This window comes from Chenopodium album, chromosome 17 (genome assembly GCF_948465745.1).
Source record: "Chenopodium album chromosome 17, dcCheAlbu1.1, whole genome shotgun sequence".
Lineage (NCBI taxonomy): Eukaryota > Viridiplantae > Streptophyta > Magnoliopsida > Caryophyllales > Amaranthaceae > Chenopodium > Chenopodium album.
In genome coordinates, this window is record NC_137850.1 from 47,384,567 (window position 1) to 47,401,091 (window position 16,525).

Genomic DNA, 16,525 nt, shown 5'->3' on the forward strand with positions numbered 1-16,525 from the left:
TTTTTGTTTTTTTTTTTTTTTACCGGAAGAAATAAATCAATTTCATGACTTCATGTACTCATCCATTTAATAAACCCTTTTTAATACTGGTACTCCGTAATACTAGAGTCTGTTTTTTTCAACTTAATTTCAATTCAGTTCAATTTAGATATAAATCAGAACAGACCTTTACCTTCACTTCTTTTTTTACCACATGTTCTTCAAGAAATTTCATCAATAACACACCCTTTCATTGCCCATTCTTGTCGTGATATGTTACCTAAACGGATTACGAGACATTTTTAATTTTAAATATAGAAATTTTGATGATTCAAGATTCATACATGTGAACCCGTAGCTAAACTTAGAATGTCCTTGGAAAAAATGTCAAATGAATGGTTGAATAAGATAATTAAGCAATTGTATTGGCTGAATTGAAAATTTCTATTCATTTATGTCACTATAGTAAACACAATTATGTTCATAGTTCATTACTCCAAATTATATGAACATACAAAGGGGAGATTTTGAACTAAAGATAAAACTGTTCTTCCAGTCTTTCTCTATAACACTAATAGCCCATTGCCATGGTATTACTACTAACCAAGCTAACCTGTATACATTCAATGATTTCTACATGATATATTTTCAAAAGGTTTAAGGCAAAGTTAATATATATATTTGGACATAATTACAAGAAATTGGGATCAGCTTTGATCCTCTCATCAATTCCAAATATTGCTGTTACTATTGTCGTCTTGATAACTTCTAAAATCTTCACTTTTAGATGATTTTCCCCCGGATTCAATCTCCACCGGCTCACTACCATGAGTTGGCATTGATGCAGATATCCGTTTCCTTTTCAACTTTCTCTGTGACAGGTCTTCCTTCTTGTCAGCAAATGACAAGAATGTCTTTATTCGTGCAGACCGAGAGCTGCTCTGGCTTGAAGGTTCCGTGTGTTGAGGCAAATGATGCTGATGGAACTGGTAGAGCATTATGGAGAAGTATATGATAAGAGCGAGGATACAAGCAACACCACATATAAGGAATAAGCCGACGAAGTTCTCCAGCCTAAGCTGTTCAGAATCATTTACAACATTTGATGGACAAGCATGCTTTTGCTTGAGATTACGCTCAGTAATATTTTGCAGGCTGCCATTCTCTGATAGCTGGAGGATGGCTGTTGACATGTCGAGAGCTAATGGAGAGTCTCTCTTAAAAGCCTGAGAAAACAGGTAGAATCAGTGTCTGTCAAACTAAGTAATCAAAGCAAAGAACTGTAAGGCAACAACAGAACACACCAGCTTCAATTAAAAGAATCTGATTAATTTTGGTTTATTATGTAGTCATTTTTATGGTTAGTTTGCAATAAAAGACATATACATAATACGACATAATTCAATGGTTAAGCCACTAAGTGTATGGGTTTACTTCGGAACACTTTAGTATACATGAAAAAGTATAGGTTTGCTTTTGAAATTCATCTTCTTCCTTTTTATTCATTTATTTTATTTTATTTTTTTAAAAGTAGACGCAAAATGATATTGCAGCAGGTGAAGCCTGACGATTCCTAGAATTGTTACTTGTTAGCAAAAAAGATTCTGGTGTAATTAATAATGTAAGAAACACAACTAATTACTTATAGCTCATAGTTAGTGATACTCACAAATCCCCAACCACTCTTGGTGAATTCCTGGCCTGCAACTGCAAATTGGCAGTAGTTTGAAAGAAAAAGATCGACATATGGCTGTTCATCAACCACAGCAGCAACTCTTCCTGCTTTGAGAGCATCTGCATACTCTTGTGGGGAGTTTAGAGGCTTAAGCCTTGATCTGGGGATATTAAGTTCTTCCCGGAGATAGTTCTCGGCATAAGAACCTACTTGGAATCCTATAGGTGCACTACTAGTAATCAACGAGTCGATTCCTTTTATTGAAGATGTTAGCTGTTGGACGGTCAGGAAAGAAGTCAAACTAGCTGTATAGCTTGACTGAATGATCAAAACCACAAACAACCATATGACAAGAACCACTCGACCAAGTGTGCTCACAGTGTTTTCTCCTAAAAGTTCAGAAATTTTCATCAAAAATCAGAAAAATAAGCCAAGAACATATCCAGAACTGATATTCAGAAAGATTACTCAGAATAGACTTACTGTGGGCAAAAAACAGGGTTGAGAAACTAAACCTGACAATTTGAGAAAAAAATTATGAGTGAGCCATCATATACAGAAACGTACAATTCAGAACTGTAAGTGGTTGTTTGGCTAATACTCTGCATAGACTTGCATAAGAAGTTGAAATTTTTAGTATTGCTTGGTTGACAAAAACTCTAGACATTTAACTTCTTAGAAGTAAATTCAATGGAACAAGTTGCTTAACTAATCCCCAAGATAAGTGGAGTCTACTTCCTATGTTTTATCAAATAATCTTTGACAAAGGAGCTACATCATGGGAAATGATACTTCATAGTTCATACAAACCAAACAACCACTTAAAGTATCTATCTTCTTAATGCACAATCGTGAATTATGACTTACCATAAAATTGTCATAATCTGTTTACTGGGAGGCCCACGAAATTCATCATTCAATCTATGTTCTAGGATCCATATAACTGCCCCCACTACAAGGAAAAATACAGCCGTCACCACCCACATGAGTGGTGTAAATGGCCTTAAGAATGCCCAGTCACTAGAGCTCAACTTTTTAACTGGGGCTACTACAACCAACCCTGAATCTGCATATGGCTGAGTGAAGTCTGCAATTCTTGTGCGGTTGGTCACAATTGCAATGTCTCCCACAGCAGCATCAAATTCCTATAATATCACATCTAAATATCAGTTATCAACACCCTTTACCTGGTATTTTAAATCAGTAGAACATAAGAAAGCCTGGGATTAGTGCTTTACAAAAACCTATCAATATAGAACCCAAGAAAGCACAGGTAGACAAGATGAAATGTTATACTTACACCCGTTGTGATCCTTGATACGAGATCACTATAGCTGGGATTTCGATGCCCATCTCCAAAGAATATGAACTCATGAGGAACTGCATATGGCAGCAATTTTATGGCAGCTTCAAAAACATCGATGCAGTATCCACGAGGAGCATGAGTTTGATTGTCTACATAAACAAAGTCAGGAAAGCTGACTCTAAGAGGAACCCCAACTCGTAATTTTCTCCCATCCCGAGGGAAAACCCAACCACGAGGCTGGTTCTTAGTTCCTCCAGGCCACACAACACTGTGTAGCTTCTGACTGGCACCTGAACGATTCTGCGGTCTTTCACGAAGAGTTTCTGGTGCTATAACAGATAACCCAGAATAGTTTGCCCAGTATCCAATCTGCCTAATTTGCCTACCAACTATGTTAATGACATCATAAGAAGGGTTAGCCAAAGCTCTGTCAGGATTGTACCAAATTGGGCCTGTGAGGCCTGTCATATTGGTTCCCAGTATAAACTTAAGCAAATCTTTTCCTCCATCAAAGATACTCAAAGCACTTAAATTCATATCTCCTCCTCCGACAGCAGTTAATGCCGGATCATTTGAAAAGGAAATATTGTTGCCTTGGCGCAGAAATGCATCAATAGCACGGGCAATTAACCAAACAGTGTCATAGGCATACAGCCCATATACGTTTAACCCAGTTGAGCCTTTGCTCAAGTTGTTCCACCTAGAGATAAATGCCTTTTTCCTTTGCGAGTCAGGAGTATGAGGGCGAAGTGTGATTACCCCCTGACTGTTTTTGTAGAGCTTTGGATTTGGAGTACTATCTAAGTTGGCAGGTAACCATGAAGTAGCTATCCAAACATACCCTTCTCCTATCATGCCAAGCTGCTCAGCTGCCTCGAGAATTATTGGACCAAAAGTATTCAAAGTATGCACAACAAGCACCCTTGATTCCTTATTCTTCACCTTTTCTAGTTCCTGTTTAACTGCACTCAAATTTCCTCTGATATCAGGGGGAAGAACTGCCTTATAAGAGATCTTGCCACGCTTCTCTGCAAGCTTGTCGCCCAATGCAGTGATGCCATTCCGACTCTGCTCATCATCAGTGAAGATAGCTGTTACCTGTGTCCAACGAAAGTAGTTTACTATTTCAGCAACGGCAGCCATCTGAAACAGATCACTGGGGGCCGTTTGGAAAAAGTAGGGATATTGGATAGGTGATAATGTAGGATCAAGAGCAGAGAATGACAATAGTGGGATGTGCAGTTCATTTGCTAGATGAGAAAGCACATGTGCCATAAGGGATGTCTGAGGGCCAATAATAGCAACAGTATCCGTCTCCATGAACTGCAATGCTGCGATCAATGAATATATTACTAATTAACAGATGTTGAAATTCTCATACATTTTAATGCTTGTTTGACATAATTAAAGGGAAGGGACCAGTGGAGAAGGGGAAAGCCAATCTGCAACATACGCTTCTAAGTTTTCTAATTTTCAGACCCAAAGGAGCCTCTATATTTCCTCCCAGTCAAGATGCCTCTCTCAGGTTTCATCCATTTTTTCTAAATATTTTTGGTTAAACATAACAAAGGAAGAAGCCTAAATGCATAAAGCAAGAAACATAGGAAGCAAATATAGACTTTACTATACTATTATATAAGGAATCCAAAAGTTCCAAATGCAAGATAAAAGTGTTTGTAAGAATTTACCTCCCATGATGCTGAGAAATCCGTTATAATTAGAATCATGAATTTGGAGAGACAGGGTACGACCACCAAGTACCATAGGATCAGAATTTATATCATCCACAGCAGCGTTCATCGCGATCTTTGAAACCTTACCAGTGAGCGTGCCCAGAGTAAATATAGCACCGATATTCACTTTCTCTGACCCACAAGAGCCTTTAAAGAACATACTGCAAAGAACTACCAACCATGGCACAATATGCAGCACTTTCATCTTGAAATTAGACATGAAACAGGCCTTCACAGAAGTGCAAGTTCTCTCAATTAGCCTCAATTATACAATAACAATATTATCATGCTTAGGAATCAGCTTCCTTCTTCCTTCAGCCACTACAAACCCAATTAAAATAAGAAAAGTAAAATGGGTGTGTAAAACATGAACATATAAAATTAGAAAATGGTTAATAAAGCATCTAAAATAAAAATGCCAATTCAGGCAAAAGAACCAAATGCCCAAAGGAACTAGAATCTAAGGTAACTCTAAAGTTAGGGTCACCAAAAGCTGGAAAACAACATATGGACAGGGCAAACAACACACTCAAAAAGTAGAAAGCAAATTTTATCAGGTGATTTTATGCTCAAAACTGTTCTATGATACAAGAAAACCCCATTTGAAACCCTACAGAATCCTTTAACAAAGATGAATTTTGTAGTTTTACTAAAATTCTCATTGTAATCTACTCCATTCGTCCGTCCCTAATTGTTTGCACCATTTCCGTTTTTGAGTCAAAATACATCAAGTTTGACCATGAACTTCAATTGATATTTGTAGGATGTTAAATTTGCTTGAACATAAATTTTCAAAATACCATCTTTTAAATACTCAATTTCAGATATTAACGATCAAATATGTTTTTTTTTTTGGAGATCACATAAAAGCAAATGGTGCAAACAATAAAGGACGAAGGGAATAGTATGCTAAACCCATAAAATAAGTAAGAAATGAACTTTTTCAAGCTATGAACAGTATACATCAAAATAATTGGTTTATATTATAAATGACATGGAAGCTTACTTAACACAGAAAATCAAGGACATGAAGATTGCAGGAAAACTGATGTTGAATATAAGCTCCATTCATTGAAAAAAGTAGCAATATCACCAGACATAAAGGCGCAAAATGAAGCTAACTACCCACTTAATTAATAAGTGGAAGTTTATTCCGAGATTATAATATGCTAAATAAAGCTAATTACCCACTTTTTTTTTTGCAAAATATAATTTTTAAACAATCTTTTTTTTTTTTTTTAATTATTATTATCATTTGCCACGAAGGTATGTAGACCTAGTTAAGGATATGTATCGGGATGTGTCAACAAATGTGAGGACATGCGGAGGGTTGACAAAAGATTTCCCTATTACAATCGGATTGCATCAAGGGTCTGCATTAAGCCCTTTTCTTTTTGCAACGGTTCTAGATGAATTAACTAGACCATTTCAAGATGAGGTTCCATGGTGTATGTTGTTCGCGGATGATATCGTTTTGGTGGATGAGACTAAGGACGGGGTTAATGTTAAGTTGGAGCAATGGAGGCAAAGGTTGGAATCTAGAGGGTTTAAGCTAAGTCGGAGTAAGACTGAATATTTGGTATGTCGTTTTGGCACTCAGAGGGGGACAAGCAATGAAGTGGTGAGTTTGGATGGAAAGGATTTGACCATGAGTGAATGTTTTAAGTATCTTGGGTCGATCATCCAGAAGAATGGTGACATTGATCAAGACGTAACCCACAGAATTAAGTCAGGGTGGCTTAAATGGAGAGCGGCCACGGGAGTGTTATGCGACCGCAGCATTCCCCTACAGTTGAAGGGAAAATTCTACAGGACTGCCATAAGACCAGTGTTGCTCTATGGTACAGAATGTTGGGCTTCTAAGAAAGAGCATATTAAAAAGATGGAGGTTACGGAAATGCGCATGTTAAGGTGGATGTGTGGAAACACTTTAAGAGATAGAATCAGAAATGAGGTTATTCGCAAGAAAGTAGGTGTGGCAGACATTGCAGATAAATTAAGGGAAAATCGTCTGCGTTGGTTTGGACATGTAAGACGGAGACCCGTGGGTGCACCGGTGCGAAGAGTGGAAGAGTGGGATCATGGAGGGATTAAACGAGGAAGAGGGAGACCAAAAATGACTTGGTTGGAAGGAGTGAGGAAGGATATGAAGTGCATGGATTTACGTGAGGATGAAGTTTTGGATCGTAAGGGATGGAGGAGAAAGATTTATGTTGATGACTACACGGAATAATCATATTTGGTTCATGTTAGCCGACCCCACTTTTGGGATTAAGGCTTTGATTGATTGATTGATTGATTTATTATTATCATTTGCAAATCATTAATTAGAAGGCGCAAAATGAAGCAACCGCCCACAAATTATTTAAAGTTTAAAAATACCCACATTATATAAAAGTGAAAATTTGCCCCCTTCATTATTTTTTAATTTTTAATTTCACAAAAAATTGCCCCTTTCTAATTGAGGAAGCAGCAGTTGGGTAAATAGGAACGCAACAACCACATAAATTTTTTTTAAAAAAAAATCAGGGAAATTACAACTATACTAGTAGTAAAAATAAATTGAAATTGAAGAAGAATAATTAAGTAAGAAGATAAAGATAAATACTCACGAGAGAAAAGAAAAGCTGAAAGCTTCACTGGTGAAGTAAGAATCTGCCATTAAATTCAGAAGTAAGCATTATATTTTCCAGAAAAGAAAAAAAAAAGGAAAAATTCCACCCAAGTTGAGTTGACTTTTCTTCTCAAATTAGAAATAGGAATGCAATTGAAGGCTAAAATAGGTAGAGGATTAAAGATAAGGGTGAAATCTGAGAAAGATTTAGGAGAGAGAAAAACACAAAAAAAATAAAATAATAATTGCAACAGCACAAATAGCATAAGAACAACATGTATCACTCTCGAGTCTCAAGTAATGTTGTTGTAAACTATTGTTCATATTATGAACGTGGGAAATGAAAATGAAGGGTGGGGTGGGGATAGTGGAGCGTTAGTGAAAGACTGAAAGTGCATATCTGTATCACTCCAAAATTCCAAATAACCCCCCAACTAGGCAATTAGACAAAAATACTATAATGGGGGTGTTCGATTAGACTCTGTTCTGTTCAAATTATTTATACTTCGAAAATAAGTTAGAGTAAAATTATTTCTTGTAAGTTTTTTTACAATTAGTGATTTTGGTTGGAATGAGTAAAACTAAAACATTTACAAGTAATATTTATAGTGGTTGGAAACTTTGTGAAAATAGGGTGTAATTATGAACTTATAGCAATACTAGCATTTTGTATGAAGATAGCCCTTAATTGACCGGTAAAAAGGATTTGAAATAAAATTAAGCCTATATTTTTGACAAAACTAAGGGCCTATTCTGACTTACTGAACTGAACCGAACTGATTAGAGTTGAACTGAACTAAACTGAATATTTTATGAGAGAATGAAATTATGAATTGAACTGAAGTGAATTGATTGGAGCTGAACTGAATTGAACTGAAAATAAGCTGAAGAGAACATGCCCTTCAAGGAGTATAATTTTCTTAAATAGTGTTAAAAATTACTCCCTCCGTCATCGAAAGAACGACCCTTTTGGGTTGATTTCGCGGGTATTAAGAAAGTTAAATAAAAAGAAGTAAAAGTATATTGAAAAGATAAATTTACATGGAGGTTTGTAAAAAAGTAGAGAAAGAAAGTATTAAAAATACATGAAAAAAAATAAAATTTTATATAGGGAAGCTAATTTTACACAAATATTGATATAAATTGGTGGGTATTTTAATGCAAATGAGTCGATCATTTTAGGACTAAAATTAGGCCAAAAGGACCGAACTTTTGAGGACGGAAGGAGTAGAATTTTTATTGAGTATGTTTAAAGGAGTATATTAAAGAAACTTAAAACTTAAATACCATATCAAACCTTATCTGTATATTATTAATTAAACATAAAAAATTTAAACGGTATAACTAATTAATGTCAAATAAGTGAAAATTACGAGAACAAAGTAAGGTTTCAAAGTTTCAATATACAAAAAGGGTTATAAATCCAACCCTCAAAAGGGGGTAAAAGCTTCGCTTCTCTTCTCAGTTCTCACCATCACACCTTTAAAGCTTCACAAGTGAAGAATTTGAAAGATGTGAAACAAATAGTTGTGGAGTATGTACTACGTAGCACTCGGGTCTTTCTAGGCTTCTGGCCCAACTAACTAATGTGGTGGTGGGCCTTGTGTGGGGCCTTTAACGGACCCAATAAGAACATTCTTCCTAAGGCATTAATGTATTACAAGTGTGTGGCTCATTGGTTGGTATGTCGACAATGTGGTTAATAATTTGTCTTGACTCCAGATGTTACTTTTAGCTACAAGCCTACAAGGGTATTTTTTGTGAAACTTAAAAGTACGAGTATGGAATGAGGGAGGTAGTAAGAAAATGCTCCCTCCGTTTTTTTTTTTATTTACATTATTTTTTTTTATGAGTGTTTTTAGTTATTTGCATCACTTTTATATATATACAAGTATATAAGTAGTAATTTTACACTATATTATTGTTTCTCTCTCTTACTTAAACCTCATTCAAATTAATTTATTATTTCCCTCTCTCATGCTCCCCACTACTCTATTACATATTTTCACTTTCATAATCTCCATATTATTTTTATCATAATAAATTATTCATCCACTCACATTATTATTTCATTCTCCTAAAACTCCGCGCATTTACAAGTGATTCAAATAAAAAAAAACGGAGGGAGTATGGAGTAAGTATACTATCTCCGGATCGTATTATATGCAACTTTGAAATTTTTTAATTCTCACAAATAATACCCCAAAGTTGTATATAGTACGATCCGAAGATAGTATATAATATGTATATATTGTGAAGTGTGATAAATTTCCCCTTAAAAAAAACAAAAAACAAAAACATCAAGAGAAGTGTGATGAATTTAAAAGACATGAAACAAATAGTCTTTTAAGTTTTTAATTTGACTTATGACACTGTATCATGTCACCACGAGAGAGTTAATACTCCGTAGTACTAACATGGCACCATGAATACCTTGAATCGCAACATTTGTGAGTTGTTTATATTCAACACATCCGTCTAATACAACTTTCTGTATTAACTATCTAAGTAAGAAGCCTAAAGCCCTAAAGGGCTCTTCATGTGATAGATTCTCAAATGATAATTATGTATCATAACATATTGAAAGGAAAATCAAAACAAGAAGAAAATAATCACATCTCAATGATACTATCATAACACACCGACTCAAACATTCCTATAATCCTATTCAAAGTGTCAATATTTTGTTGCACATGCCAAAATTATCATAACTATTCATTAGTTCATGTGAGCCAGGTGGGCGTGCCGGCCCAGCACGGGCCCAGCACGAGGTTGGCCCGGCACGGTAAGAGCCCGTTAGCGGCACGTCGCGGCACGAGAACGACACGAATCCGCGGACGGCACGGTAGATTGGCCTGCTAGCACGGCAGACACGACCATAAAATAACATAAATAATAATAATAATAATAATAATAATAATAATAATAATAATAATAATAAAAGAACTATTTAATAAAAGGAACAATAATAATATAATAATAAAAAAACAAAAACATAAATTAATAAAATTATTTAAATAGTATATTTATTCTAAAAGTTGTACAAAAAAAATTTAAAATATTATGGGCGGCCTGGTGCTCAGCATGTAGGCTGTGTCGTGCCGTGGGTTGGGATGTGCTAAATGGTGGCCCGACACGGCACGACACGAACCACCACCAGACACGGCCTACGGCGGCTCAGCACGACACGTTGCCCACCTCTAGAGATGTTAACCTTATTTTTATTATTATTATTTTTTTTTTTTTTTTTTTTTTGCAAAACTATCTATTTGCTAAAATTGAATCGTCAATGCCCACTATAATGCATCTTTTTGACATGGAAACTGCTGCTCATTATTGCGCCCTATCTCTGCACTCTGCCTGATGGTTACAGCACCATGCTCCACTAGACCAATTTCTCTTTTTATTTTTAGAGAATATGACTATTTATATTGGAAGCAAGATGATTAACTCCATTCAGCAAAAGAGATAGGACTTAAATCTCCTAATTAAATACGTCATTGTTAGCATACAAGTTCAGCCCTATAATCATTAAGATGAGTAATGGGCAATTGAATTTGAAAGTAAACATTGTTGTTATAAGAAAATCTTTGCTAATTCAGATGCTCCTTATTATTACAATACCCTACAATAACTAAGAAAAGAATAATTCATTTGAGTTCCTGGGTACGTTACTCCGATCAGGCATCTTACTTTGCTAATCGCAGCAGCACTTTGGGTGTGCAATGTATTCTTAACTTACAACAATGATCAGTCTTCTGTTTTCTGATCACTTCAAGGAATGGAGGAACTGGTCGTCGAAACGAGCTGTTAAGCGCATGGTTTTGTTGGCATATAACTACGGAGTAATGAACATAATTCACACCTAGTGGATGAACCTGGTCATAATTAAGCACCAGAGGGTTGAAAAAGCTCACCTTCTAGGAAGGGTCTCCAAATCAACCCGTGCATCATGTGCCGGTGCAGCAGCACACCTTCTAGGAAGGGTCTCCAAATCAACCCGTGCATCATGTGCCGGCGCAGCAGCAATTTAAAACTCTGATATCATATATTTGAAAAGCTTGTTACTTTCTTGTACCAGTAGCCCAGTAGTAGCTTTAGTATGTCAACCGCGCTGCATTAAAATCCAAAACCAACACAGCTTCTTGCACTAGTAGCAGTATATCAAATTCACCTTAATTCATTACCCCGAAAGTCCAACTCAGATACCATCCACCTCATATTAGAAAACCAGAATACAAATTCACTCCAGAAAGAATTTCACTGCATGAACATAAGCATATACTAGTAAGTGGACACAAAGAAAACAAAACAGTACTAGAAAACTGAACAGAAAGGCAAGTAACAGGACACTAACCTCAAAACCGGGTGTCCTGTTCAAAGTCTAGCTTTATGCAGAATTTGAATGTCCACAACCCATCAAATGTGTATTAACGCAACTGATTGAATTACCATTGCCGCAGATAATCAGACCTTAGTCTTCACGATTCACTGATGCAAGAGAAAATGTCAATCCAAATCCAAGAGATAGAGGGATCACAATATGAGATAATAATAAAACAAAACTGCGTGTACAAATTGTTGAAACAATGTAACAAAAACGACAGTATATCAATTAAAAGTTAAATGGTTAAGCTCCAATGTTTGGCATAATTGAGATTAGGGGCAGATTTTTTTTAAAAAAATTGCACGAGCATACTGATGTAGAAACATTGCCTAGCTAGTATTTGAAGCATTCTATATTTTTATTTTTTTAAATTACTCTTGTATCACCCAAAGAATGTTGAGTCTGTTAACTAAAAAGGTGCATGTAGCATCTGGGTGCATCTTCAAAGAATTAAATTAGTTAATAAGAAGTGTGGAAGTGTTCGAAAAAAGCATAAACCAGAATCAAAATGGGATAAACAAGTGCAATTTTCTTTGAACACTCACCCGATTTTCACATGTGGGATGTGTTTAATCTTGGGCTGATCCTCCTCATTAGGTCCTGCACATCTTTGTTCAAGGCACGGACAACGAGTGATCTCAAGACTCTGAAGGGAGCTGAGCCTCTGCATTGATTCAGGAAGTGATCTGAGAGAAGGACAATCTGTGATGGACAGACACTGAAGAGACGATAAGCAGCTTATCCAATCTGGGAGAGCTATCAGGCTATAGCAGTATGAAAGCTGGAGTGTTTGGAGAGAGGCCAAGTACTGCAAGCCATTTGTGGAAGTTGGCATAAAACGATCTTTTAGGAACATAATTTCCAGGGAACGGAGGCTCTGGTTAAGATATTTCCAAGGCATGTCGTCGTCTTCAGTTATGCCAATGATAGATTTGAGATAACCCAGCTTATCGATAACCAGCCTCCTTAATGTTCAGACATCATCCTGTAAATTTTCAACAGCTTCATTGTCTTCATCCCTTCTGTTAATTTTAAAAAATAACGATTCATTGCTGGAACATAACTCCAAATCTTCTAGGCTTGGACAGGGAGGAAATGACATCAAACTATGGCAATCATTGATTTTCAATTTTGAGAGACGTGAAAATTTCAATCTCCTCTTCAAGATATGATGATCATCATTCTCAACCAGCTGCGCCCCACTCCACCATCCTTTCAAACTTTCGAGACTGGTTATCTCAAGAGATTCAAGCGAGGGGAAGAATGTCGTTAATTCTTCTTCATTCCTGTAAGTGTTGCTGTTTCCATTCTCCATATACTCCAGCTTGTTCAAATTCATAAGAACCAGTGATTTCAGATAAGGCAGTTTACTCAACAATGGTATCTGCTCCAAGTTGCTACAAAATTTAAGCTCAATGATGACAAGATGTGGGCGGATGACTGCCCAATTATCTTCTGCTCTACCCCACCTTGGAATCGTCGTACCCATGTATTTCCACAACATGAACCCCTTGACATTTGAATGTGGCAACAACTTCTCCATATGAACTTGCTGATCAACACAGTTATCATTATATTCGATACTAACCTCTGTGAGATGTTGTGTATTCCTCAAACAATCAATCATGTCTCTGACACTTCTATAATTTTTACCAATTTCAATCCTGATTCTGCCTCTGATGTTGGTGAGGGTTCTTAGATCTTCTAGCCATCCAACACACTGTTTCTCGGTACCCTTACCGACCACAAAGAATGGTAGCACTCTCAAACTAGTTAACTTATCCATGCCTGAAGGCATACTAGTCAACTTAAAACATCCACCTAAATCTAAGTGTCTAAGTTTAATTAGTTTGCTAAAGTTCTTGGGCAACTCTCTTATTTCAAAGCAACAACATAATATTAACGTCTGCAGATTATGAAGTTCAGTAACAGAATCAGGGAGTGTCTTAAGATTAAGATTCAAAGATAAGTTAAGATACCGTACACGTAGTAGCTTATCTATCGAATCAGGCAAACTTTCAAAACTTGAATATTTCAAGTCCAATACCCTTAGGCACATCCAATTGTCTATTTGTGTATCCTTTGGCAGTTCCTTTATTCCTTGACTACAAATAAACGAACGAATATTATCCTTGAAGAAAAAGGTTTCTGAACATGTATCAGTATCACCAACATAATGTAAATGGCGAGTCCTATCACCCAGATTATTTGTAATAGAACTCACTACAGAGATTTCCTCCAGCCCCACTTCCTGAGCAACATCATGCATCAAGTCATGGATTTTAATTGACACAACATCACCAAATTCATCCCTCACTACATCTTGGAAAAAACATCTTCGTAACAAAATCAAAAAATGTTCCTCCGCAGCATCTTCTATGCTTTGACTTCTATCAAATGGCACAATGTAGCCTTGGGCTATCCAAAGGCTAATCAACATCTCCCTCTCTATCTTAGTATCCTTGGGAAATAATGCACAATATCTAAAGCAACTCTTCAACGAGAATCCTAGATTGTTGTAACTAAGCTTTAAAATAGACATTATTTCATTATCACCATTACCAATTCCTGTCAAACTCCTCTCTTTCAATGACCTCCACTTACTTATGCCCTGACCATATAAAAGACTCCCTACAACCTTTATAGCAAGAGGAATGTCATAACATTTTTCAACAATCTTCTCTCCAATCTCAGCTAATTGAAGATGGTTTATGTGTTTAGGTTCTTTGCCAAAGGCTGTCATCTCAAACAAACGCCACGAATTCTCTCGAGACAAACCTTCTAACTTAAAAATATTCTTACCCCCAATAATATCGGCTGTCATATGTGAACGAGTGGTTACTACAATTCTACTCCCCCCTTGACCAAACATCAAGAAATTTCTCAGATTATGCCACTTTTTCTGATCTTCGGTCCACACATCATCAAGAACAAGTAGGAACTTCTTTCCCATTAATTGTTCTTTAAATTGCCTTTGCACTGATTCCAGTGTAGAGGTGCTACTAGGCTTGATATTGGAAACTAACTCTAGAATCTTGCAAAGTATTAACTTGACATCAAACGTCTCTCCATCTTGATCAGCAACACAAACCCACAACCTTAACTTCGGATCTGGAAACTCTTTAACAACCTCTATATCATTAAACACTAGTTGGGCAAGAGTTGTTTTCCCCAGCCCTCCTACTCCCACAATAGTCACGAAACAATCATCTTCATGAACATTATTCGGACTTAGCAACATATCTATGATAGCCTTTTTATCGTCCTCCCTCCCAATAATATGATTAATAGCCTTAGCATCTAAGTAGGAACAAGTTTCCTCCCTTCTCCTAACTATAGGTTTATAGTCAATACTAAACCCAAAATTTTGATGGTTGGTGACAATAGCCTCTAATTGCTTCTTAATGTCCTTAACCTGGCGAGACATCCTATAAGCTTGACCCACTTGGTTCTTAGAAGAAAAGAAGCAACATACCTTTGCAAAAAGCTTGCCACCCTTGCTTAGTGGTCTAAGCTGCTTGAGCTCAGCTAGAGTGAGGAACTCGTCAAATAGATCATCAGCGTCATAAACAGCAGCCTTGAGGTCTTCAACATAGTCCCGCTCATGGTCCAAAAGCTCTCGCTTAGACTCTGCACAAAGGAGCACATTCTTGACAGTGGAGACAGTTTTGTTGAGCTCTTCAAGTTGAGATTTGTAGCCCCAAATGCCACAAATCTCTTTGAAGACCGCAGACCCGGTAACTTCAATGAGCTTTTGAGCAATGGAGATTCCGAGCTCAGCCATTGGGGTTTTCAAATTTCACAGCAGGTGAAAGAATTAATGTGAGAGCAAGGAATGTAAGGAGAAAGTTAGTAGTAATGTGGTGACTAAATTACTATCCTCCAGACTATATATAATGACCAACGTCCTGCACCAATTCACTTGATAATTGTTAACAGTCTGGGTAGATGATGGACAGATGTGAGATTACAACGCATCTCTGCCAAAGACCCAGGCAAGATATACATTATTCTATCATTTTAACATTTGTAGCACATTTTTGTTAAATGCTTCTTAATAGAAGAAGAATAGTTCACATGTAACAGATATCTTTGACAGTAAAAAAAACAATAAGGAGATTGCTTCACATGTCATAGATCGATTTGATATTTTATAACACTAAGAAGATTACGTATATTCATTGTTTTTACTAACGTATTATTTAATAACATTATTTGCTTGTATAGGTAGTTGACTTGAAATAGGTACAGCTAGATTATTAGTTGTGTTACTTGTGCGGATTAATTTATATTTCGTACCGCGGTATTAGTAGGTAAATCACGAGGTTAATGGCATATTCCATGTACTTTCTTTAGTGGTGAATCATGATTTTAGAGTCAAATAAGCCAAATTCAAAGAAATGCAACAACTAGTATATGAAAGCAAAGAATATCCAATGGAAAAAAGAGAAGGATCTACAGCAGAACTTGATTTGAAATAGGAAGATAAAGGACTCCTGACGTTTTGGACAGATGATCTATAGAATCTGCATCCCTGGTTCAATAGTAGATTGCTAAATACCGCCAACAAATTTATCAAACCACCAACAGTTCAAGTAAAGGGACAACATTACCCTTTCTAAAATCTTCCCCATTTTCTTTCTCTAACTTTATACCATGATTTCCATCCACCAATTCTAAAGCAACCACATCAACCACCACTGGTACCACCCATGCCACCATGTCGACCACTACAACCAACAACCACCACCATTTACACTAAACTGCCAATAATAATTACAGTTAATCATAATAATTATCTAATAATAATAAAATTAATTATAATTTTTAT

General features: G+C 36.4%; 2 protein-coding genes across 5 annotated transcripts; both read right to left on the bottom strand.

Moving 5' to 3' along the window:
• Nucleotides 1-413: 413 nt before the first annotated feature.
• Nucleotides 414-7,613, bottom strand: LOC145589960 (glutamate receptor 3.2-like). Of its 4 annotated transcripts, none has more exons than XM_081646679.1 (7): nt 7,306-7,613; nt 4,649-4,922; nt 2,955-4,291; nt 2,522-2,799; nt 2,138-2,169; nt 1,649-2,043; nt 414-1,205 (listed from the first exon to the last, which is right to left on the bottom strand). In XM_081646679.1, exons 2-7 carry the CDS (start codon nt 4,911-4,913, stop codon nt 705-707), a joined length of 2,808 nt encoding a protein of 935 aa, XP_081502805.1. In that variant the 5' UTR covers nt 4,914-4,922; nt 7,306-7,613; the 3' UTR covers nt 414-704. The 4 variants fall into 4 exon arrangements, with proteins under 4 accessions (XP_081502805.1, XP_081502803.1, XP_081502804.1 ...); XM_081646677.1 differs by having other exon boundaries at nt 4,649-5,014; nt 7,306-7,612; XM_081646678.1 differs by lacking the exon at nt 7,306-7,613 and adding an exon at nt 5,700-5,901 and having other exon boundaries at nt 4,649-5,014.
• A 3,175-nt stretch (nt 7,614-10,788) lies between these two features.
• On the bottom strand, nt 10,789-15,478 carry LOC145589191 (putative disease resistance protein RGA1). The gene is made up of 4 exons (XM_081645739.1): nt 12,695-15,478; nt 12,240-12,664; nt 11,665-11,798; nt 10,789-11,570 (listed from the first exon to the last, which is right to left on the bottom strand). Exons 1-3 carry the CDS (start codon nt 15,476-15,478, stop codon nt 11,789-11,791), a joined length of 3,219 nt encoding a protein of 1,072 aa, XP_081501865.1. The 3' UTR covers nt 10,789-11,570; nt 11,665-11,788.
• Between the last annotated feature and the right edge of the window lie 1,047 nt (nt 15,479-16,525).